The 23,761-nt window shown below is 51.6% G+C and overlaps 1 protein-coding gene across 1 annotated transcript; it reads left to right on the top strand.

Moving 5' to 3' along the window:
• The first annotated feature begins 2,751 nt into the window (after positions 1-2,751).
• On the top strand, positions 2,752-9,052 carry Il1b (interleukin 1 beta). Its single transcript, XM_015499771.2, has 7 exons — positions 2,752-2,879; positions 3,489-3,550; positions 4,053-4,101; positions 5,597-5,792; positions 6,262-6,426; positions 7,371-7,501; positions 8,274-9,052. The coding sequence occupies exons 2-7, from the start codon at positions 3,504-3,506 to the stop codon at positions 8,478-8,480; spliced, it is 795 nt and encodes a 264-aa protein (XP_015355257.1). The 5' UTR covers positions 2,752-2,879; positions 3,489-3,503; the 3' UTR covers positions 8,481-9,052.
• Positions 9,053-23,761: the final 14,709 nt, after the last annotated feature.

Raw genomic sequence — 23,761 nt, 5'->3', positions numbered from 1 at the left:
AAAACATAAAAGGGCTGGGGATATGGCTCAGGGGTTAAGCACCCCTAGGTTCAATCCCTGGTACCAAAAAAACAAAAAGAATGAGATGGGCAGAGAAATGGTGCAGCAGCCATCACTCAGCTCCGTTCTAAGCAAGGAGACAGAGAAGCTGACGTCCCTCCAGGCACAGGGACAACATAAGAACGAAGCCATGATTGTTTTGCTTGTCTTCTTCTTTAAAATGGTAACAAACCAATGGGGTGACCGACCTCGACGACAGGCTGGGAAGCCCAGGCTCAGACCTAAGATGGCATGAGGCAGCGCCACACCTCCTGTCTTGGAGGACCAGCTTGCCCAGGGAGAGGGGGACTTGAGCTGAGAAGAGGTCGAGTGAGTCAAGGGCTGAAATTTTCCCCAAAAACTGGAATGCCCCCCATGACTGGCTTTGCCAGCTCCCACTTCTGCTCGTTCCACGTCCTGGGGTTCGTGTTGTCACCGACATCCGTGGGACTCTCCACTTCCCCTCCTGTTCTATAGTGAGATGTTCTATACTCACTGGGGACCGGAAGGAAGTGTGACCTGAGCTGCCTCCTTGGAGAGACAAGCTTTGATACAGGGTTGTGCAAGTCGCCTACATGACATGGCAAGAGATTTCACTTCCTGAGATGGGCATGGAAGGAGAAGGTTTGGGGTCCCGACCACAGGGCCAGGATGAGACATGGCAGAACCATGGAGACGGTGACATCAAAGGATGTTACCCCAGGGCTCCAAAATTTCCCTGGAGCAGAAAGAATCAGGCACAGCATCAACCACATTGTGACGTTAGACAAATCACTTCACAGCTCTTGGCCTTGGTTTCTGCACCTGCTGCCCATGCTCAGATAGCAATCTGCCCCCCACATACACCGGGCCCCACCAGATCCCACTGGACAGCCATTAAGGCTCCTTCCAGCCGGCAGGGTCGGAGCTTCTGGAACGTTGCAATAGAAGGTGGTGGAAGCATAAGGAGCTGAAGCTTCCCAACCGGCAGCCCAGGCCCCAGGAGGAAGGGACCAACTCAGAGCAGATGTTCGGGCACCTTGCAGGCCTGCCTTCCTGCCACTGGCCCTCTTCCTCCTTGCTTGCCCTGAATGAGCAGAGCAAGGGCATCTCTGTTCTCAGTCAGGGCAACCCACACTGCCACCAGATCACTAGGCTCTGCTGGTCATTGTACAAAGCCCTCCAGAGAAGTGACTGTCCCTCCAATTGGATCTGGACAACAGTGGTTCATTTACAGGGAGATACTGGGGCAAGACAGGAGTCACCCGGGCCAGCCAGGCAGGGATCCTAGAGTGTCCACAGGACAAGACACCGAATTTTATCAGGGTTCACTGTTGAGAACTGCATATCGTTTTCCAAACTCACAAGACCCCGACGCAGCAGATGGCTTTTAGATTTCCAACAGAACTCATGAATTTCCAAAGGTGGGAATCTTCTGTCTGCCTTCCTGATATCAAGGTACTGGGATCCAAGCAGGAATAAGAAGTCTGCTTAGTAAGCAAGCCACCCTCACCCCACAGTAGAGCCTTGTGCTTCCAATATGCTCACCTGTCCGTCAGGGGCTGACTCCCTTGGATAAGGCAGGGTTGGCTGAGTGTCCTGCACATAGTAGGCACATGCTTATTTGAATGAAAACACTGTGAAATTTCTGCTCACCCTTCAGGCAACAAACCCTGACTGTGCCCATTCCCGTGCCAGGCATTCACCGGCTCTAAAAGACCTCACAGCCTCCTGGGAACCGTGGTGACAAGGTTCCACTTTTGAGGCTGTAATGATGCTCTAACATCAGTGTCCCAGACTCCAAGCACCATTTGAAACCTGGGTCCTCATTCATTCCACCAACGAAGAGCTGCCCTGGGGTAGTACCCTGCAACAGGCACGCTGCTGTCGGGTTCAACAGTCTGGTAATGCTTGGTGTTCACAAGAGGTATAGCATAGTCTCTTCTGCATATTCTCATGGAAACAAGCGCTCACCAAAAAGTTATTTTAGGCAGAGAACATCTCTTCTACATTTTAAAAAGTCTCTGTGATCCTGGACACTTGATTGATTCAATAAACCCCTTTCCCAATACAACATAATATGGGGTCATTTCATTGATCACCCAGCACTGATGTGTTTTCGATATGAAATTGCTGGGGTACCAGCACCTGGCATCTCGGGGTGGCATGAGTTTGTCTCTGGGGTGTACCTGACCTGCTCAGGAGCCTGCACCCCTGAACACTGTATGTCCCCTGCTCCATTCAAGGGAGGCCAGTGTCTCCCCAGAGACCCTCAGGACTGATGGAGAGTGTCTGAGTAGAGAGCAGCACCCTCAAGCCTGACAGGGAGAGCGAGTGCCCCTTCATTATACCATCCAACCATTCCCAAGGGGAAAGGTTCCCAACCTAAGTACAAGGAAGTGGGGGGGGGGGTTATTTGTGCACATTCATCTGCATGTCCTGCACGTTGTTCCAAAGACCCTAAATCAGCACACTCTTCTAACCCAGGAAAATCCAGTATTTTAGTATTGACATCATAGGCACCAGGGTCATAAGGAAAATGGTGCTGATTTGCATGATGACCCATTTGTGAAATGTGTCATAGCTTGCTATCCCTGGCACTGCCACAGATTAGGGATAATTTCAGCATACCAGCCCCTTTCCCCAAAAAACTCCAGCGAATCCTCTTCCCCCCGCCCCATGCCTTTGACTTGGTTGTGAAATCATTTAACCAGAGGGAAAATTTCTCAGCTCTTCACTTCTGCTTTTGAAGGGCTATAAAAGAGTGCGGGAGAAATCAACCAGCACAGAACAGAGTTCTTTGTGCTCCACAGCACAGCAGGCGTACCTGGGATTCTCTCCTACCAGTCTTTGTTGTTCAGGTATGGCCTCAAGTCCCGCTAACGCTTAGAACCTAAGGGGGATCTCTCTGTCTGTCTGTCTCTCTCTCTCTCTGTCTCTCTCTCTCTGTCTCTCTCTCTGTCTCTCTGTCTCTGTCTCTCTGTCTCTCTCTCTGTCTCTCTGTCTCTGTCTGTCTCTCTGTCTCTGTCTGTCTCTCTCTCTCCTCTCTCTCTCTCTGTCTCTCTCTCTCCTCTCTCTCTCTCTCTCTCTCTCTCTCTTCTCTCCCCCCCCCTTCCTCCTCTCCTACATTCCCTCACTATCCTCCTCTCTGCCTGAAGATTGGGCTTTTTGCAAAAAAAAAAAAAAAAAAGCTAGCTCTACTGTAAAGTAGCTGTTCTGGGACTGTCTACTGCTTACCCAGCAGCTCACATCTGAGAGGTCAATGGAGGGACCATGCACCCGGTCTCCTAGCAATATATTCCTGGTTTGGATTTGATTCAGCAAGCGCTTTCCTCTAGATCCAGGACGGCTCTTTCCAAGGGCATTCCTTTGCAGGCCTGGCTGCACTGGATGCTGAGGGAAACTCACATGAAAGTGGCCCTGGGGGGACCGGCCCTGCAGTGACCACTCATTTCCTGCTCTTCTCACAGGTCTCAAAGGCAGCCATGGCAGCAGTACCCGAACTGGCCAGTGAGATGATGGCTTACCACAGGTGAGTGTGGACACCGAGTAGTCTGAACAGGGCTCCCCTCTCATGAGTGAAGGTTGTCTATGCTTAGAGACCAGATGTGTCCCCAAATCTCCTCGTTAGGTAGCAAACAAGCTAACCTAACTTCCCACCCCATCCAGCCTTGGGACCCTGATGCCAGCCACCCTTGCTGTTGCAGCGGCTTCCCACAGAGGCAGATGGGAAGAGGGCATTCCCAGTGGACATGCCAGGGGCCCTTTGCAAGTTTGGCTTGCATGGGAGGGGCTCTGATTTTAGCTGACTCTTCTGGGCGAGAGTTTAGGTCTCGGGACCCAATCAGGCGTTCTCAGGATGCCTAGCTGCATGGCCCAGAACCTGCCCTCTAGACTGTCCATGCACATCGCCATGGAACTCTCCAGAAGTCTCCAGGCAGCCTTGAGGAACAGGCTGTTCACAATTTTATTAGTGCAAGGCTTGTGTGCATAAAAGGAAAGACATCCCTGAGCCACATCTATCTTTATTGCAGTGACGAGAACGACCTGTTCTTTGAGGTGGATGGCCCCAAACACATGAAGGTGAGACTCTGGGCTTCGATCCTGGTGTGTGGAGGGGCTCAAAGAAACGGGCTCTGGGCTGCCTCAACCCCCAGGTGTTTCGCAATGGGCTGACTTTTGCCTCTTCCAGTAAGATAGACACTGGCTGCACCCCACGATCCCACAGTCTCCCCATAAGGCCTTGCATTGCTGGGCAGCTGCTTCACCCAAGGAAGTCAGCCAAGTCTTCAAGGAGATCTGGTCCGCCTTTTATTTATTATTATTTATTTTATTTTTTTTTTTTGGCAGAGAGGATTGAATCCAAAGGTGCTTTACTACTGAGCCACATCCCCACCCCTTTTTATTTTTTACTTGGAGAGAGGGCCTCACTAAATTGCTGAGACTGGCCTCAAACCTGCCATCCTCCTGCCTCAGCCTCCCAAGTTGCAAAGAATACGGGCGTGTGCCACCATGCCTGGCTTGGTCTTCCTCTCAGGAGATGGATTCAGTCTACTTTAATCACTTGAGCCAAACTCTGCCACCCAGAGAGAGTGGCCTTGGGAACTAACCCATGCCTGCCCCTTTTTCCTCCCTGGGATGGAACTTAGGTCAGGAAGACATAGACGGTATCAAAAAAAAGATGGGCTGGGAGCCAAAGCTCCCAGTTTTTGTTAGAAGTGCTGTTTGATCTTGGACCAGACACCCTCCCACTTTGGACCTCATCTGCAAACAGATCTTCTCTGCCACCCGGGCATCCTGGAGCCCTGAGGTCTGGGCATCTTCAGTTGGGAGCTAAGTTCACCCCAGCAAAGGGGCCTTCTTCAGGCTCACACCAAGGTCTAGCTGTCTCTTCTCGGTTGTGTGACGCCTGATAAGTTTCCCAGGTGGCGCAGCCGTCTCTCCCACCCCACCCCCCAGTTCAGGCCAGCTTCCCCCAGCCTCATAATCCCGGAACTTCTCGCTGCTCAGCTCGGCTCTCCTCTGTGCTGTTGGGTCTCTGTCACTGTCCTTCAAACTCCAGAACCAAACCAAGCCTCAGGGCAACTCCAGCCAGGCCTGAACGCAGCAGGGAAGTGGTCACATACTCCACAAATAGCCACCATTCTTACAGTGTTGGCAGAAAGCCTGAGAAGAAGGATCTGTGTAGAAAAATCCAGAACTCGTTGAGTGAGCCAAGATCAACAGAAAAAGTCATGATCGTTATTGTTCCAAAAATTTTAGTGGCAGTGTTGGAGCATTAGGGATAGGAAAAGATAGGAAGGGTGAGAGGGTGTATGGAGAGGTGGGGCGTGTACCAGAGAGGTGAAATCGAATTGGCCTCTATTTTAAGAGAATAGCATGTAGGATGTCGGGAGGCCCTCATTCTTCTTGCTGTGTGTCCTTGGGAAAGCCACTTACCCTCTCTGGGCTTCACAGACCTAGCAACTAGCAGTAGAAGCTTGGTAATCTCTGAGGCCCCTTCCTGCTCTCTGGGGTCCATGCAGGAGTCCACCAGCATGACCATCTTAACCTGCTCATTGCCTCGGTTTCCCCACAGTGCAACTGGCAGGACCTTTACCTCGGCTCCGTGGATGAGGGCATCCAGCTGCAAATCTCCCAGCTGCACCTCAACAAGAGCTTGCAGCAGGTGGTGTCACTCGTCGTGGCCGTGGAGAAGCTGCGGATCCTTCCGGGCGCACAGGCCCCCCGGGGGGAGGACCTGCACACCTGCCTTTCCCTCATCTTTGAAGAAGGTACTTACTGAGATCCTCCCTCGGGCTCTTCTCAGCCCCTCACTCAGCCCCCAAGTCCCCTCCCCAGCTCAAGCCTTTAAAGGTAGAAAACAAGCCCAGAAACCAAGTCAGCGCTGCCTTTGGCCAAAGCCCCTCTTCCAAGGAGACCGTGGTGTGAACCCACCTTGCGGCTCACCTCCCAGAGCGCGGTGAGCCTGAAGCCCACCCACTCGGCCGGGCTCGTGCTGTGACCTGAGTAATGACATTTCACACAAGTGTCCCATCGCTAGTCCTCAGTGAGGGACAGTGGCCCTGAGCCATGGCTCCGGTGCCAGGGCCAGCGTCCTTGCCACCCCACTCCCCACTTCCTCCCTCCTGGGTCACAGCTGGAGGTTGAGGCCATGTGCCTGTGTCCTCTGAGGGGCCCAGCCCTGCAGCCCACGTCCCCCCTGCTGGCTCTGCCTTGACGATGTGTGTCTCCTGATTCTAGAGCCCATCTTCTGTGACTCCTGGGATGACGACGGATACGAGTATGACGCGGCCGTCCCGGTGCTGAACTGCCGGCTGCGTGACGTCCAGCAGAAGAGCCTGGTGCTGTCCGACCCGTGCGAGCTCAAAGCTCTGCACCTCAATGGGCCGAATCTGAGGCAACAAGGTAGCTGGGGGCACCCTGGCATCCCCTCCCGCCTGCAGGCCGCTTGCCAGGGCTCCCCAGAGCAACAGGACTGGGAAGGGACGTCCACCACAGCACTGACCCTGGGCCCAACCACGAGGCCAGCTGGAAAGCATCCGCATGCGCGTTTGCTGGTGGGAGGGTGACCAGTCTGCTCCAGCAGTCCTAGGGCCACTGTCCCCAAGCCCCACGGGAGGGTGCAGTGCCAACACTCCCATGGTGCAGGGTCATTTGATGGACAGGCGCTAATGGCTGCGGGTTCCCTTTCCTGCTGTGGAGACTGAAGCTGGAATATCAGGGAGACAGCCCGCCCTTCCGGGGCCTGGCGCTGCCCTGCGCCCCCTGCTTCCCTCCCACCCCCACCACACGGGTCCTGATAGGGAAATTTACCAGCCAGGGAGCATTATCTCTCCTGGCCTCTTTTTGTGTGTGTGTGTGTGGTACCAGGAAATGAACCCGGGGGCACTCAACCCCTGAGCCACACCCCCAGCCCTTTTTATATTTTATTTAGAGACAGAGTCTCGCTGAGTTGCTTAGGGCCTCACTAAGTTGCTGAGGCTGGCTTGGAACTCATGATCCTCCTGCCTCAGCCTCCCGAGCTGCTGGGATGACAGGTGTCCACCACTGCCTTCCCTGTCCTTTTGTAGTGATCAGATTGTTCTACTCTTGAGGATGGGCACACAGTGGCCAGTGACAAGATCAGTCCCTGCCGTCCTTCAGCGTTTAGACCTTAGTGTCCATTTCAAGGTCCCCCTTAGTCCCCATTTCAAGAGGCTTCGTGAACCTGTCGGGCCTTCTCTGGGGAATCCCGGAACCAGACCCCCGACCCTGCTGTTGTGCAGATCAGCGGTTCCCACCGGGCCAGCTAACTTGTGCGGGTCCCGGGTTTGGAGGGCAGTGACCAGAGACCCCGCTCTTGTCCCCAGTGGTGTTCTCCATGAGCTTTGTGCTGGGAGAAGGGAATGACAGCAAGACACCCGTGGCCTTGGGCATCAAGGGGAAGAACCTGTACCTGACCTGTGTGATGAAGGGGGACAAGCCCACCCTGCAGCTGGAGGTGAGTCAAGACCAGGGGAGGCCCCTCAGCACCCCGGGGTAGGCATGGCCACCCCCTGCTTCCCAGGACACCACCTGCCTCCCACCCTCACCCCCTAAAAATCTGGGAGCTGGGATGCTTGACAACTTTACATAAATGTCAAATAAATTCAATGTGATTTTTAACGCATGCAAACATCACTACCCCGGCAGAAAATGAAATCTTGTCACTCGCTGCCGGCCTCATGCCCAGCCATTGTTACCGTGCCAACAGATCAGACCATGTGAAGACTAGGTGCATTGTACACCAGGAGGGTCTCTCCATTTCCGGGATGACACTTTGGGGGAACTCATCAACTGAAGGGACCTGTCATCAATCTCCACTTCCAAGATCACCCCCCACACGCACACTCGGGCTCTTCTCAGCCCCTCACCCAGCAAAAGCTTCATTTCCAAGTTGATGTCATTTCTAGCCAGGATCCTTAAAAAATAAATAACTGCAAAAGTACCTAGAAACTACATACTCCTAGAAGCTTTGACCTAAGTTTTACTTTAAAAAAAAAAAATCCACACCTCCATGATGTTCCCCAGCAATGATCCTAAGAATTCAAGGAAGACCAAAGGCTCCTTCAATGGCTACACAGAAAACTAGGGTCCCAAAGACAACTCAGGAGTGTGGCTCCAGGTCCTGTACCTGCTCATTGAGTGTCCCATCTGGTCCGTCCCAAAGTCTCCTCTCCCACAGAGTCTCTGTCCCATCCCTCACCAAGAGGTTTGTTTCTATTTTGCTGCAGAGTGTAGACCCCAAAAGTTACCCCAAGAAGAGGATGGAGCCGAGGTTCGTGTTCAACAAGATAGAGGTCAAAGACAAGGTGGAGTTTGAGTCGGCTCAGTTCCCCAACTGGTACATCAGCACCTCCCAGGCGGAGCACCTGCCCGTCTTCCTGGGGAACAACAGCGGCCAGGATATAACAGACTTCACCATGGAATTCGTGTCCTAAGGAGCCTCACCGGTGGCCCACAGCAGCGAATGTAGCCTGCACGCAGAGGGCCGGCAGAGGAGGGCAGGAGGGCTTTGAGCGTGGCTGAAGGCTGGACCGACACCCACCTGCGTCCCCAGGTGGGGACACATGCGCAGAGCTCTCTTGCCACCAGCCAGGAGATGGCTCTCTCCTCCCAGGAGCCATTTCGGAACCTCTGCTGACCTGGCCACCCTCCTCTCCTGCGTCCTCAACGCCAGCCCAATGGGATCAGGCCACATTCTGTTCCAGGAAAACCTCTCCTCTGCTCCCAGCTTCTGATGAGCATCTGCTTACCCACTTATTTATGTATTTATTGATGGGTGGATCTATTTCATTCAAGGGGACAGGCGGCTGCGGTGACCGTGACCAAGCCTCCTCCTCAGTGCTTGTGGAATGGCTGTGATCAGGCCTGGTGCACAGGCTGCAGCTAGTCCTCCCCTTGGGGCTGAAAATAGATGCGCTCAGACTATGTGGTGGGGAATATTTATGGTTGAGAAAGTATAATCACACTGATTCAATGGTTCTGAAATAAATTTCGCTGAAAAAAAAAATTCTGCCCTGGTTGTTGACTTTTCTTAGATTTGACACAGAAAAGTAAAGATAAACGGGGCCATCAGAGTCCTCGTCAGGGGTCTGGAAGCCACTCCTCATTGCTGAGTGCTGCTGAGAACCTAGTACAGCCCTGGACACAAAAGCCAGCCTCCCATCCACCCCCTTTCCTCCTGCTGTCCAACAGGAGGCTGTTGGGGACACAAGAGTCCCCTGGAAAGGGAGTCACTAAACATTACAGGCAGTCACAGCTGCAAGGACTCGTCCATCCATCTGCACACGAGACACTCAGCCCTAGGGCCTGAGGGACAGAGAAAAGCAAGGGCAGGTGGCAGAGGCAGAGGGCACCTTCAGGTGACCTGAAGTAGAGATGGAGTGTCCCGACCGGCAGGACACATCAACCTAGATGGGGAGGAATGAAGGGACAAGAGACACAGAAGGATGACAGCAAGACAGGAATTCTGATCAAGCTGCAAACTTTTATTGTTCACACAGGGGTATTTATATGCTGGGGATGGGGAAGCTCTCTAATCAGCAATTGCTGGATGTGGGTGGTAAAACTGCCAGCTGATGATCCTGATAACCGCAGGATGTTCCAGGGAGATAGGTAGCTGCAGGATGTCTCCCAGGGGGCTTGTCAGGCTATTCTTTGAAGGAGAATTTCCTTCTAGCCCCTGACAGTGGGGTAGGATTTGAAAAGAGCAGCCAGGAAGGCGTCCCCAGACCTGGTACGGGGACCAGGCATCGAGGAGGGTGGCATGCCAGTCCCGCCCAATAGGACAAGCGCCCAATAGGACAAGCGTAAGCTCCCTACTAGGAAGTTAAAGGACCCTGCAGGTGAGGGGTCAACATGAGCCACAGTATGGGGTAGGACAGCCAGTGACGCAGGACACTGACTCGGGAATCACAGAAGCCACCAGAAGAAAAGTCAAAGCCTGAAACAAACCAGGGAAAAATACTTGTGACTGATATCCCAGACAAGGGACGATTTAGAGAACATACACGGGCTCCCTCGGGAACAGAAATCAACAAGATAGCAGACCAAGGACAGTAAGAGGCCGTTTCAACAGAGGAGCCACCTGCAGATCCTCAGAAGAGGGAGAGGGGCTCAACGTTAACCATGAGCAAAAGAAGACAAAAGGTCCGTCTAAGAGCGCTCTCAGACACCAGCCAAGAAGTCCAGAGGACAGCGTGTCCTGCTCGTGAAACTGGGTGAACGCCCAGCGTCCAACACGACAGCGTGGCAACAGAAGGCACTGCCACCTCCGTGGAGGAAATGTGATAATACCCAGGAAAATCCACAAGTGCATTTCCCTTGAGACTCAGCAGTTTCACTTCTGAAAAGGGACACATGGTCCAAAATCTTCATGTCACATCATTTGTAATAACAAAAATAGGAAATAACCCAGGTGTCTGTCAATAGGAAATGGGTTCAATGATTATGGAGCGTGGAATACTATGCAACTATAAAAAAGAAGGGAGAAAGAACTCTGTGCGGAAACCTCTCCAAGGCATACTGGTGACAAAGAAAAAAAGAGCAGGATGCAGACAGTGTGCAAGGTGTGCTGACTTCCGGGCATCAAAAGGCAGAGGTGGGGAAGGAAACACACTGCATTGTGCTCGTATTTGATCTGAAATTTTCTAGAGGATACATAAGAAATGAAGTCAAGGATGTTGTTCATAAATATTGAACAAAATCAACTGGAAGCAACCTAAAGATCCAGTGTTGGGGAAATTAGAAAGGAGATGGTCCTGAAATGGAAAGGTATCCAGGCAACTCAGCAAGAGGAAAGGACACGTTGTAAAATAAGTACAGAGGGACAGTATTTACATAAAAGGAAAGGCATTGCCTATCTGTGGTGCATAACTGTGTGGTCTGAGGGTATAGGGAGGCAGAGAGCTCTGGAGAGTACTGACAGAAAGGAACGGTTACTTGGGGTGGGGTAGGGCACGGGAGGGATCATCAAGAGGAATTGAAGCTTTATTTATAATGCTTTACAAATAAACTATAATTTATTTGTAATTTTTTACAGGAAAAACATATTTGTGAAATACACACAGGCACACTCACAAAAAAAAATTAAAAATACAGGTATTCATTAAATCTTCTGCATTAAAATGTAGAAAAGGCTTGGGTTCAATTCCTGCATAGGAGCCCAGGACTCAGTAGACCCTCCAAAGACTGTCCTGCTTGTGGTCGAAAGCCCAGTTCTCTCCCTAACAACTCTTGCTTTTCTCAGCACTAGGTGTCCATGGCCTGAACAGGCAAATGATCTGCTTCTAAAAGGAAAGGGCCGGAGAGCCAGAATCCTCCCGGAACTCAGCCATGTCCACCAAAGTGCAACGGCGAGGTTAGGAAGCCTTTGAGGAGCCAGAAAGGCAGCTTGTCTGCAGTCCTGGCAGGTAACGCACCACACCCCAAGGGCTCCCACCAGGAGCGGAAGCAGGGGCTTGCCACCTGTGTCACAGATGGTAACAGGTGGTCCCTAGGGGCAGGCAGTGGCTTCTCCTGGAGTCTTGGGCTGGCTAGAGGAAGATGCAGTGGCGTGTGGGAGCACACCTGGCCTGAAAGATAGACTGGGGAGCGGGCAGCTGCTCCAATACGCTGGCCAGAGAGGGAGGGGGGCATCAGCGTGTCCTCTACACAGACCCTCCCCTCCATTCCTCATCCCCCAGGACAGCCTTGCTGGACACCCCCAAACATCTGGTTCAACTGGGGCCAGGGTGGCCTAGGGGACTGGGCACTGCCTACTGAGGGGTGAGTGACCACACCTCCTCTCCTCTGTTGAGCCATCTCCCCCATGGCCTGGGTCCTGGATTGCCAACGTGAAGGCAGGCTCAGGGGTAAGAGTCTTCTCCCTGAGAAGGCCGGAAGCACGCTTTCCTTGCGTGTATAAGCACAGCTCTTTGCTAACATAAATAATCTTGAGAATTCAAATCCCTTTCAGAAAGTAGGTCATAAAACACAGCACCTGGGCTGGGATCCCTGGGAAGGGCAGGGCTAGAGGGTGGGGTCATGCAAAGGTATGGAGGAAGTAAGGAGAGGCAGAGCAGAGGTCTCCTGTCTCTGGGAACGTTGCAACCTCAGGTCAATGCAGCTGCAGAGTCAGAGGGTCCAGGTAGGTCCTCCGGGCACTGAGGCAGAAGGTGTGTCTGGTCTGTGCCACTCCAGCCCCGAGCTCCTCCCAGGCAGTCTCAAAGAGTCAACCCTTCTCTTTGTCCATGACCTCACCTCCCCGACCTGCACCCAACCCCATCAACCCTCAGAGACAAAGAGGTTTGAAGATCTCCACCCACCTGCTGGGTGGGACCCAGGATCAGGCTGTGGGCAGAGGGAGCTGCCTCCAGCACCCAAACGCTGCAGATGGCCTAAAGAAGCATCCAGCCAGTAGGGGGCCACGTAGCTCCTGTGTAACGGGTAGATTCTGGTGAGACTTCGGAGCAGCTGGATGTCTGGGATCCAGATCATAGAGGAGCATCAAAGCATGCCACCACCTGGCTTTAAAATAAAGGCACTGGGGTCCTGAGCATTACCTGGAAAAGAAGTCAAGCATGAGGGTCCAGAGGACACTCCTCAGTAGCCGGAGAAGCAGGCGGGCTGAGCCCCGGCCTCCTGCCAGCCTTGGAACTGGGACCCTTGTCCCAGGAAGTAGTGTCTTGTAGATGCACCATCTACTGAGGGCCCTAGGCCACACCACAAGTCCAGTGTTCTCCCCAGGGCCCCTGCTATGTGCAGAGCATTGTTCTTTCAAAATTTTACACTCAGCATAAAAGAATTTGAAAACTGTGACCCTCCCACCTCACTCCACATATTTGTTTTTAGGTTTATATCTAAATTTTGTCATCAATATTTTAAAGAGCTAGTTACAAATGTTATCATTTCCAGAATATTCTAAGTACAATTGACCCTCCATAGCTACACGTTCTGGAAGTCATCCAACCACAGATGAAAAATATTTGATGAGGAAAAAAATTGCACCTGTTCTAAATATGTACAGACTATTTTTTTGTCATTATTCCCTAAACAATAGGTGTAACAATGATTTTCATAGTATTTACATTGAAAGTAGTTTGTGTTTGTTTTTGTTTTGTACCAGGGATTGAACCCAGGGGCACTTAACCACTGAGCCACACCTCCAGCCCACTTTTACATTTTATTTAGAGACAGGGTCTCACTGAGTTGCTTGGGGCCTCAATAAGTTGCTTTGAACTTTCAATCCTCCTGCCTCAGCCTCCTGAACCATTGGGGTTACAGGTGTGTGCCACTGCACCCAGCTCATTGTAAGTAGTTTACAAATTATTTAAACTATGTGAAGGACACACATAAGTTATTTGCTAATACCATGCCAATTTGCAGGAGGCACAGAGGGCCTGTGGATTTTTGTATTCTCAAGGTATCCAGGAACCAACTCCTTCCACTACCAAAGGACAAACATATTACTGATTTTAAATAAAAATGTTCCATTACCTTTATAACTGTACCCCAGGAAATCCCAACCCTAAGGACTATTTCCTGGTGTCACCCATCTAAAAATTATACGAATTCAGAAAATTTACAACATTCTTTTTTTCCTTTGAATAGACGCTTCTAAACGTTTCTTTCATGAAATTTAATGCTAATTTAACATATTATACTTAAAGGCATTTTCCCAATCATCCTGTGATACTTCTTTACAACAACAACAAAATATGCATTCATTATTGTATTTTATGTAAGCACAGAATGTTAGCTTTTAAAAATTTCTTTAAACTGAGTTACCATTATTATAATGATGGTTACTATGCAATTGATCAAAATAACAAATATATAGCAATTGTTGATTTTATTAACAATAGATCTGAATGAGATAGGGCTTTTAAAATTATTTCCCACATTTATACATTACTCAGGTGCTGAGAAAACCTGTACGTGTAAATAGGAATGAAAGGAATTTTATTTGAGCTCTGTCACTTGATTCTTTGAAATCCTTTTGAATTACTGGCGAAAGTCACCAAGTCACCTATCATCAAAAAATATATTTAAAGGATTTATGGACCAATAACCTATTCAGGTCTATCTTTCAGCTGTGTTGGGAGTAAAGAAATGGAAGCCTCCAGAGACGGAAGATTTGGCATCTCCTGCTGGGCTCTGGAAGCTCAGCCCTTGTTTTGAGCCTGGGGTGGGGGATCTGGTGTGTGGGACAACCTCACTCTGAGGTGAGAGGGGGCTGGGAACCTGCTGCTCTGGTCTTTGGGAGAGTAAAGGAGGAGCAGATACCAGCGGAAAACGAAGGTCATGCCCCGTCTCTTTTCACTGCTCCCGGCGGGGGTGTGTCTGCTGGGCTGGATGAGGGCCAAGGGTGATCATAGAGGACGTCCCCGCTCTGACCACAGTCACGCTAACTTATGTGGAAGAGCTGGAGAGGAAGGCCCGGGCTAGGCGCCTCTGACCTCATTTCCTGCTCTGTAATCCTGCGGGGGTGGGTCAGGGGCTGGTCATCTCCAACACTCTGCGGTTTCGTCCCTCCCAGGTGAACTGGACCAGAACACAACCTTGTGGGTGTGGTGAGTGCTGCTACTTCAGGTGAGGTGCCCGTGGAAGGCCCCTTCAAGAAGGCGGCTTGAGCAAAGACTTGAACGTAGAAAAGTCACCCATCACACAAAGATCTGGGCAACGGCATGCAAGAAGGAGGAACTGGGGTGGAGCGCCCCCGGTGGGAGATGGTTAGCCCCAGTGGGCCCAGCAAGGAGACCCCAGGACTGAACAGGGGGCAAGGGGCTGAGGGGAGGCCAGAGGACAAACAGGGGCCAGGAGCCCAGGCTGGGCGTTTGCATAGCCCCTGGACATCCTTCTACAAGGAAGAGAGGCGTCGTGTATGGTTTTAAAACCCCCTTCACCTATTGGTGAAGCAGGGCCAGAGGTGGACACCAGATGGAGGCCCAGGGGTGGATTAGCAGGAGAGAAGGCACCTTGACCAGGTGGCAGGAGAGCTGGGAGGAGCAGGACCGGCTGATGGAGTCACTATGGGGCTCAGAGAAGGGCAGGAGCCAAGGGGGACGCACAGGCTTAAGGCTGAGTTCCTGGGGAAGGGGAGAAGCTCGGGCCACAGCAGAAGTGGGGGGTAGGGGGTCCAGCACCCCGTGTCTGGCCAAGTTATACCTGAGACACCTGCCAGATCCCCTTGTGAAGACGCAGCAGGCACACACTGCCACAGGTCACACAGGCCACCTAACAGGACAAGGAGCTCGAGGACAGAGCAGGACCGGGAACGGGGCCACAGAGAGGCCTAGGAGGACACGGAGCCATAGGAGCCCGTGGATGACAGGAACAGCAGGAGACGAGAGGCCAAGGAGGCCAGCCACCAGGTCCCACGCTGCCCCCAGGCGGAGCGATGGCCTGGCCACAGGATCCATGAGAAAGAGGGGACGTTGGCCCCAGAATCCAAGTAAGGAAGAGTGGGGACAGAGAAGCCCAATCAGAATGGGCTGAGGTGGGGACGGACGGCAAGGCCCAGGGCCAGTGGGCACGGGCTCCCTTGTAGTTTTCTTGTAGAAGGGGGTGCAGGCAGGAGTGTGGGGTTGCGTGTGGGGACAGAGGAAAGCAGGGGCAGTGGAGGGAGCCACAGCGTCCAAAGAAGGGGCTTATGCCTGAGATGGGGTGTGCACAGGGCACCTCCATGGGGATGGGTGAATGGCGTGGGCGGAGGGGGAGGCCAAGACCGTGGAGAGCACAGGACTGCGCAGGAGGGAGAGGCCAGGACCACGGGAGGGAGAGGCCAGGACCGTAGGAGAGAGCAGGAGCCAAGCCCCTGAGTGGCCCAGGGGCTATCGAAGGTCCTGCAGGGGCCACCTACAAACGTGTTAGCAATTCCTGCTGTGGAGACAGGGGCTCCTTCCTGATGTTCCCTGTGTTCCGAGTGAGACTCACATTGGTGGCAGCTGTTGGGGTCCTGTGGTTGCTGTCCCCGCAGCTGGCTCTCCTCCCCTGCTCCCTAGGCGTTCACTTATGGCCCTGGTCACTGGCGCTGGTGCTGAAGTCACCCCTGCTGTGCGTTCCTCTTGGTCCTTTACAATCCACTGGCTTCTCCACAGGGGTCTCGGAGGGATGAGACTCTTCGTGGCGGCTGTGGGCAGTGGCCATAGGGTCCGACTGAGAGAAAGAGGGGGACAGGGTGGGCATCCCAGGTGAGAAATGCAGAAGAATGCTGCGGTTTTACAGCACCCATCAGCCAGTGTGAGCCAGTCTAGAGGGTCATCGTTGGCAGACATCTCAGGCATTGAGAAATCAGTCGAACCCAATAAAGCAATGAAAGCTATTCACCACGACTCAGGCAGAGGGACACGGAATTCCGTCTCCCTAAATGAGGTGGGTTCTGAAAAGCGGCCTTGGACCTCTTGTCAGCACCCTGACCCCAACTCCAAGAACCCCCTCCACCTGCCTCCTGTGGTTTGGGTAGACAGACTGGTGACCCCATTGCAGACCTCTAGCCAGTCACCAAAATCAAGTTCCTCAATCTTTAACCCAGGAACCATCTTCCATGGTTGATTGAGACCCTCGAACCTCAGTTAAGTGGCTTTACACCACCAGGAAGTCAATTTTATTAAGTATATAGTTGATTATTAAATGAAACTCACAGCAGTGACATTTCTGTGTTTAGAAGTAAATTATGGGGGCGGGGGGGCTGGGGCTGGGGCTCAGTGGTAGGGCGCTCGCCTAGCACGCATGAGGCTCTGGGTTCAATCCTCAGCACCACATAAAAACAAATAGATAAAATAAAGGTTTTGTGTCCATCTACAACTAAAAAATATATATATTTTTTTTAAAAAGTGAGTTCTAGGATCTGCTATAGTGTGGATAAGGCTTGGGTTTGTCCCCAAGGTTTGAGTTAAGCTCTGTGTGATGATGTGAGAGTGGGGGTCCTTTAAGAGGTAGGCCTAGTGGGAGGTGGTCTAGGGTGCCCCCCAGCTCTCCTGGGTGCTTCCTGGTTCTTAGAGAGGATTGTCACAAAAGAACAAGCCTGGACTCTGAATCGTCCTCCAGCTTCCTGCCTGGTGACAAGACCCCTTGCTCCCACACAAGCCCCACCACTGTGATGTCATCTCCATTAGGTCCCCACCAGAACTGGGCGGATGGCAGCACCCTGCTCTTGAGCCTGCAGACCCAGGAGCCAAACAGGCACCTCTTCTTTATACACCATCCAGTGTCAGGTGTTTTGTCAGAGCAATGGAAAAGGTGAACATAGAATCTTCCAGGCAATCTTGATTATGTAAGATGTCTAAAATAACTTTGTACATTAAAGAATCAGAAATTTTAAACTTTATTATTTCAATGTGAAATGTGTGATTGATATGATCTGATTTGATTTAAAGGGTATAAAATAATGTGGTTATTTATTTTAGAAAGTCTGAATTTTTAGGTCCTATTTTATTACCTTTTTTATGAGCGTGTAGGAACTGTTTATGTGCTTAGAAATTTTTCACTCATTAGATATTTAAAGTCTTCCTTGGAAGGAAGATGTATTAAATTTGCATATATACTAAATTTGTAGCTAAAATATTTTAGGGAACACAAATATGCAAGGAAAGAGTTAAATAACAAGGAATGTAATATAGACATTAAAAAGAAGTGATTTTTCTCTTTATTATTAAAAATGGTCTTATAAATAGAGTAGCAAGATTTGTAAGTTGAACTTAAGGTGTTAAGAAAATTTAGGGGTTTAGTTGATAATTGTAACAGATGTGACCATATACATTCAGGTCCAGGTGGCCATAGATGCCCTTTCTAGCACACGCTCATCTAGAACCTTAAAAATAGTTTTGACGTCAGCTGACGCCAGGGGAAGTCAGCTGGCACTAGCTCTCAGAGGACAGACCCCAGTGGTCCTCTCAGAGCAGTGTCCACCCACTGTCCCACCCAGGACCCACATTGGCCACCCCAGCCTGCCGTCCCCTTCCAGTCCCCAATCGTGGCAGCAGGCTGCTCAGCCTCAGCACTGAGTCCCAGTGGGGAGAACACCCCCAACCAGCCACACCCACTACACACACACACACCACACACACACACACACACACACCACCCACACCACATCATCACACACCATCACATACACCACACCACACACACACACACACACACCACCCACACCACATCATCACACACCATCACATACACCACACCACACACACACACACACCACACCACATTCCACATCACACACACACACCACACACACACCACACACACCACACATATCACACACCACACACCACACCACACACACATATCACACACCACACCACAAACACCACACATCATACACACCACACCACATACACACACCCTACACTCACCATACACGCACACACCACACACAACACACCACACACCATACACACACACACACATCACACACACACCACACCACACGCACCACACACCACATAAACACCACCACACACACACCACACAGTACACACACACCACATACACACATACACACACACACACACACATTTCAGCTGCCAAGATGGCAGTGTTCGCACAGTAGGGTTGTTGGCTTGTGCCCTAGAACTCCGTGGTGGGCCTGCAGAACCCGCTTTCTCCACCCCTCGCCTCCCAACTCCCTGTTACAATCCCTACCCCATAGTCCAGTTCCTGGCTCTCGACATGGCAGACGTCCAAACTAGACTCCAGGCAGAACTGTCTTCTAAGGACAGGGACAAGAGGGAAAGGCCGCAGGGCTGTGGTAAGAAAAACCATCCCAGGTGTGGGAAATGAGAAGAATGCTTGTGCCCCAAGCGTGCACCCAGGGCTCCCAGGGACCTCTGCACTCCAGGCTGAGGGCCACAAGCCTCCCTCTGTGCAGGGCCAGACAGTACAACAACTTCAGGGCAGGGGCACACGGCCCTGTCACCGCTCGGCAACTCTGCCCTTGCCCTGGCACTGCAGACACAGACCACCTGTGACACGTGCATGGGCTGCACTTCAGCGAGCCTGTTACAGAATCAGGCAGAACAGCTTGGGAGGCTGAGGCAGGAGGGCTGTGAGTTCTTAGCCAGCCTCAGCAACTTAGCAGGCCCTAAGCAACTCAGCGAGACCCTCTGTCTAAATAAAAAGTAAAAAGGGCTGGGGATGGAGCTCAGTTGTTAAGTACCCCGGGTTCAATCCCCGGCACCAAAAAAAAGAAGAAGAAGAAGAAAAGAAACAGGCAGAAGGCAAGACTCAGCCCGTGGGCCGTAGCTCGCAGACCGACTAGAGAAGTACCCCTGCTCGGCTGCTTTTTGTTGATTAAAACCCAGGCTCTGTAGTCAGATGTCAACCTTCGGGAGACTGACGGGTGGCAGGCCACTTCTGTCTGGTGGAACAGCAAATTTTTAAATTTGCAAATTTACTGCTGCCTTTTTTCTGGAAATCTCTTCTACTGATGACATGCACATAAGTGTCTGCATCTATCTACAGAAATAAGCAGTCAGGCTCCTGTTTCCTGCCCTGATCAGCTGTGTCATGGTGGTCCCCACTAATGAGCCAAGGGTGACCTTGACACCAGTCTACTGTTAATCGGAGCATTGTTTTCTTAATGCCTTCAATGTCTTGCTTTGACAACTTCTCTATCAACCTGCTTTTTTTTTTTTTTTTTTTTGGTTTTTTGGTTTGTGTTTTACCCTGTCCCTGTGGGACCACAGTCACATGGGCTACCAGGTGCCACCTGGCCCTGGCCCTGGAGGTGTGCAGCCCTTCTCCACCCTAGCCCTCCTGAATGCCAGGCTCCTGGAGTTTTACGGGGAGGCCCCTCGGGATGAAGAGGAGGAAATGCAGGAAGCAGGCCTGCCTGGGCGGCCACCTGTCCTGACTCTGACCTCGCCCTGTGGCCTGGGAAGGCAGGGAGGGGACGGCGGCCTCCACCTCCTCCGTTCCCAGACTGACTCATGCTGAACCAGCAGACTTCGGTGCAAGGACTCGGTTTGGCAATGGGCATCTGAAGAACTCAACGGGCCTCTCCTTTGGCCCCAAATTCTTCTCATAACAGGTAACATAAGAAATTCGACTAATAAGAAATGATCAGGTACTAATTAGAACAACATTTTAAAAAAGTAAATAAATAAAAGGAAATAATCAGGGATGATGTGCAATGGATTTTATGTACTTTATATATTTACGAGTGCATTATTCAAAATAGTTACAAAGATTTTTAAAAAAAAAAAAAAAACGGAGACCAGTTAAATAATTTGTGGTATAAACACATGATAGCCTAATTATACATCTATTAAAAAATCACATTGAAGGACAATATCTTATGGCACGGATAAATATTTATTTTATAGTGTTAGATGAAAATAAAAGCAAGTTTTAACATATACAATTTGATTCCAATTTTGACAACTATATATGTTATCTATGTGTAATCATATATGCACATATATGGGTTATATAAACATATGACATATATGTGCTGTCTATACCTGTATTATATAGCTACACACTCACACACACACACATACACACGGAGTCAGCCCTCCATATCCATGGACTCAACCAACTGCCAAACAAAAATATTTGAGCTGGGCATTTTGGCACATGCCTGTAACCCCTAGGAATTTTTGGAAAAAAAATATAATATTTGTGCTAACGCATACAGAGTTTCTTCTTTTCACTCCCTAAAGAACGCAGTGTCCCACTGTCCACGGGGCATCCACGCTGTATCAGATGTTGTAAGTCATGGAGAGAGGACATAAAGCACACGGGGGAATCTGCACAGTTCAATGCAAATCCTATGCCGTTTTATAGAAGGGACTTGAGCTTCCACCCAAGTATCCTTGGGGGCGTCCGGGCACCAGCCCCTCATGCCTCCCAGGGGAGGGCTCTCTCCTGCAGAGAGCCCAGGAGCTTGAGCAGGTGCTTTGACGGAGGTGGCCATCCAGCCCCCTGCTCAGCCTGGGTGGCAGTTTCAGAGCCCGTGGGGAGGAAAGTCAGGCCCCCAAAGCAAGTGGGTTCTGGTGGAGTCTCTGGCCCAAGCTGTTGGGGGAAGATGAACAACAGCCCTGCCATTGAAGGCCCCTCACACCCCCCACGCTGTGCAGCAGGCAGCCTCAGGACCCCTGAAGTGTGGGACAGCCATGGCAGAGGAGAGGAAGTGAAGACCCCGGGGACTCAACCCTGAGCTCCTGGGCTGCTCGGTGACACCGACGTTCCAGACGGTGGCAAACCCTGGAGGAAGCTGGAGTTCCCCGGCTGGTGCGGGCAAGGGCCACATGCCAGAGATGCTCATGTCTCCAGTGGGCGCCAGAGACACTTGGCCCTGACATGAAGTATGGCAAGAGATGTGCAGCCCCAGCCCCTTCGCCACAAAAGGAAGTGCACATGACCTCTGTCCTGGGGGCGGTGGGGGAGCAGGAGAAGTTTCAAGAAAGTTTCCATAGACGGGGTGGAACTGGAAGCCAGGATCTGAAGAATGAGCATTTCTACCAATAGACACAGGCAGGTCCGAAAGCAAAGGTAAAGCGGGAGGAAGGCAGGGGGCAAAGCCAGACGCGTGGGGAAGGGAGACAAGGCCACAGTCCAGGGGCTGGGGGAACCCTGGGGCCATGAGGCCACCCGCTCCCTCATCCTCTCCTGGCACCGACTCCACACCACAGGGGTCCATTGACCCTCACCCCCATTCCCTCCTTGTTAGGAAGCAAAGAAACATGGAGACAGGCAGGAGCAGCGGCTGTCCCCGTCCCACTGCGACTTGGCCACACAACTAGGACAAAAGCTCGTGCTCAAAGAAGCTGACTTGCCCCCCCAGCCTAGCTAATGTCGGGTTTCAGCCACTGCAGACCAATCTTTCACCAATATTAGTGCTTCAGCTTCCCCCCCCCACCCCCCGTCAAACAGAAAATGCCAGAACATAACCAGGAGGCACAGTGGGAAGAGCCCTGGACAGGGATCCCAGCCTTCAGGCCTGCTGACTGGCCTGATCCTCACTTGATTTCCCCCTCTGTTTTTCCCTCCTGTGAAGCAGAGGTATCGGAGGTCTGTGCCAGCTGTAACAACAGACAATCCTCTCGCCCTACTTTGCATCTAACTTGCCGTTTTGTAAAAGCAGGTGGCTCTGAACACTCATCTTCCCCATTCCCTCTTTCCTCCAGCCCTTTCCCTAGAGGAGACCAGCCGTGGCCCTGTTCACTCTATTTAGAAAACCCTGTGTCTCCTGGGTTCTGGCAGTGACGAGAAGTGTCCCAGACAACAGACCCAAGATGGGCTGTAGTAAGAGCCGAGGACTGCCACAAGGACAGTAACAACAAGCAGCACTGTGGCTTCTTCAGTGCATGAGCAAAGAAAGAGAAAGAAAGTTGAATCCTCCATAACACCCACACAGTCGTTGAATAGCTGCGTTAATATTCTTTGCTGTTATTTTTACAGACTTCGAAACAATTCAGAGGACTGAGCTCAATTTCAATCCAGCACCTGGCACAGTGCCCGGGTAGAAGAGCTTAATAAACGTCCGTCTGATAAATAAATGATCCCAATTTTAGATGAGGAGATTGAGGCCCAGAGAGAGGAAGCCATCGAACTTCTCCGCCAAACATGGTCCTCCTGGATGCCCTGAACTTTGCCCTCCTTTTCCTCTTGGACTGCTGCTTCTGAACCTGCTGTGACTCACCCTGCCACCTCTCCTTGTGAGACAGACATCTATGTTGTAACCTAAGTATGTAGAAATAACTCGGTCATCTCCCCAACTCAAGTGCCTCAGCGAGGTTGGCGGTGGGGGGTGGGGGGGATTGCGGTTGCTCCAGGAGAGATGGCAGAAGAGCCCTAACCTTTGACCTCAGACCACCGCTATTGACATGGACCATGGGAACTAACACCTGGGACTCAGGGTGGGACTCTACTGGCCTCCAAACAGATGCAGAGCCTAAGAGCTGTTCTCCAGCCCCTGGACCCCCCATCCACAGAAAGTGAGTTTTGAATGCCTGCCCCCAAGAAGGGTCAAGACCCCCAGAGCCATCTCCATAGCTCCCCCACTCCTCAGAAGTGGCAGGTTGGGTTGGAACAGTCTGTGGGATGGCTACACACTGGACAATCACCTGTTCACGGTGACCATGGTGGGACTCAAGCATGAAATACACTCTCTAGCTCCCCTTTCCCAGTAATGGCAGCAGGAAACATCTCCATCTGCAGTCCTGGGGACGATGAGGAGACAGGCCTCCAGGCACTCAAAGGGCGGCGGCTCACGTCTGAAAACGAATTCTTCCACCTTGCCACTATTTATTTTTCCTGTCCATAGAAATACCTGGAGACTGAGTTGGCAAATGAGAGCCAGGGGCACGTGCAGGGAAACGCTGGTGCCTGCTGCTGAATGCGGCTGAGTAATGGCTCTGAATTCACTTGTCTCCACCAGCAGGGTTCTGCCTCTGCTTCCCTGGGAATTCCCCAACCCAGAAAGCTCTCGATACCTCGATGTTCTGCTGTTTCTACGGCTGGAAATGGAATATTTGAAGAACTCCCTTTGAGAGAGGAAATGGTGACCTTTAGAAGTTCATCCATCGAAAGAGAGGGAAGTGGTGCTGTAGCAACTCCCCTCCGTCATGCCATCTGGCAGGGCTAAGCCTCTCTCCTTTGGCCTGACCTCACAGGGTGCTGGGACGGAGCTGGGCAGGGGCCCTGTGGGTGTCCTGGGACACAGCTCCGTCTACACTTCCGCCCGCACTCCACCTCAGGAAGCCTTGGGATTCCAGTTTCTAAAATCAGG

The sequence above is a fragment of the Marmota marmota genome, unplaced genomic scaffold, assembly GCF_001458135.2.
Source record: "Marmota marmota marmota unplaced genomic scaffold, marMar, whole genome shotgun sequence".
Classification (NCBI taxonomy): Eukaryota; Metazoa; Chordata; class Mammalia; order Rodentia; family Sciuridae; genus Marmota; species Marmota marmota.
This window is presented reverse-complemented; position numbering and strand designations above follow the sequence as displayed.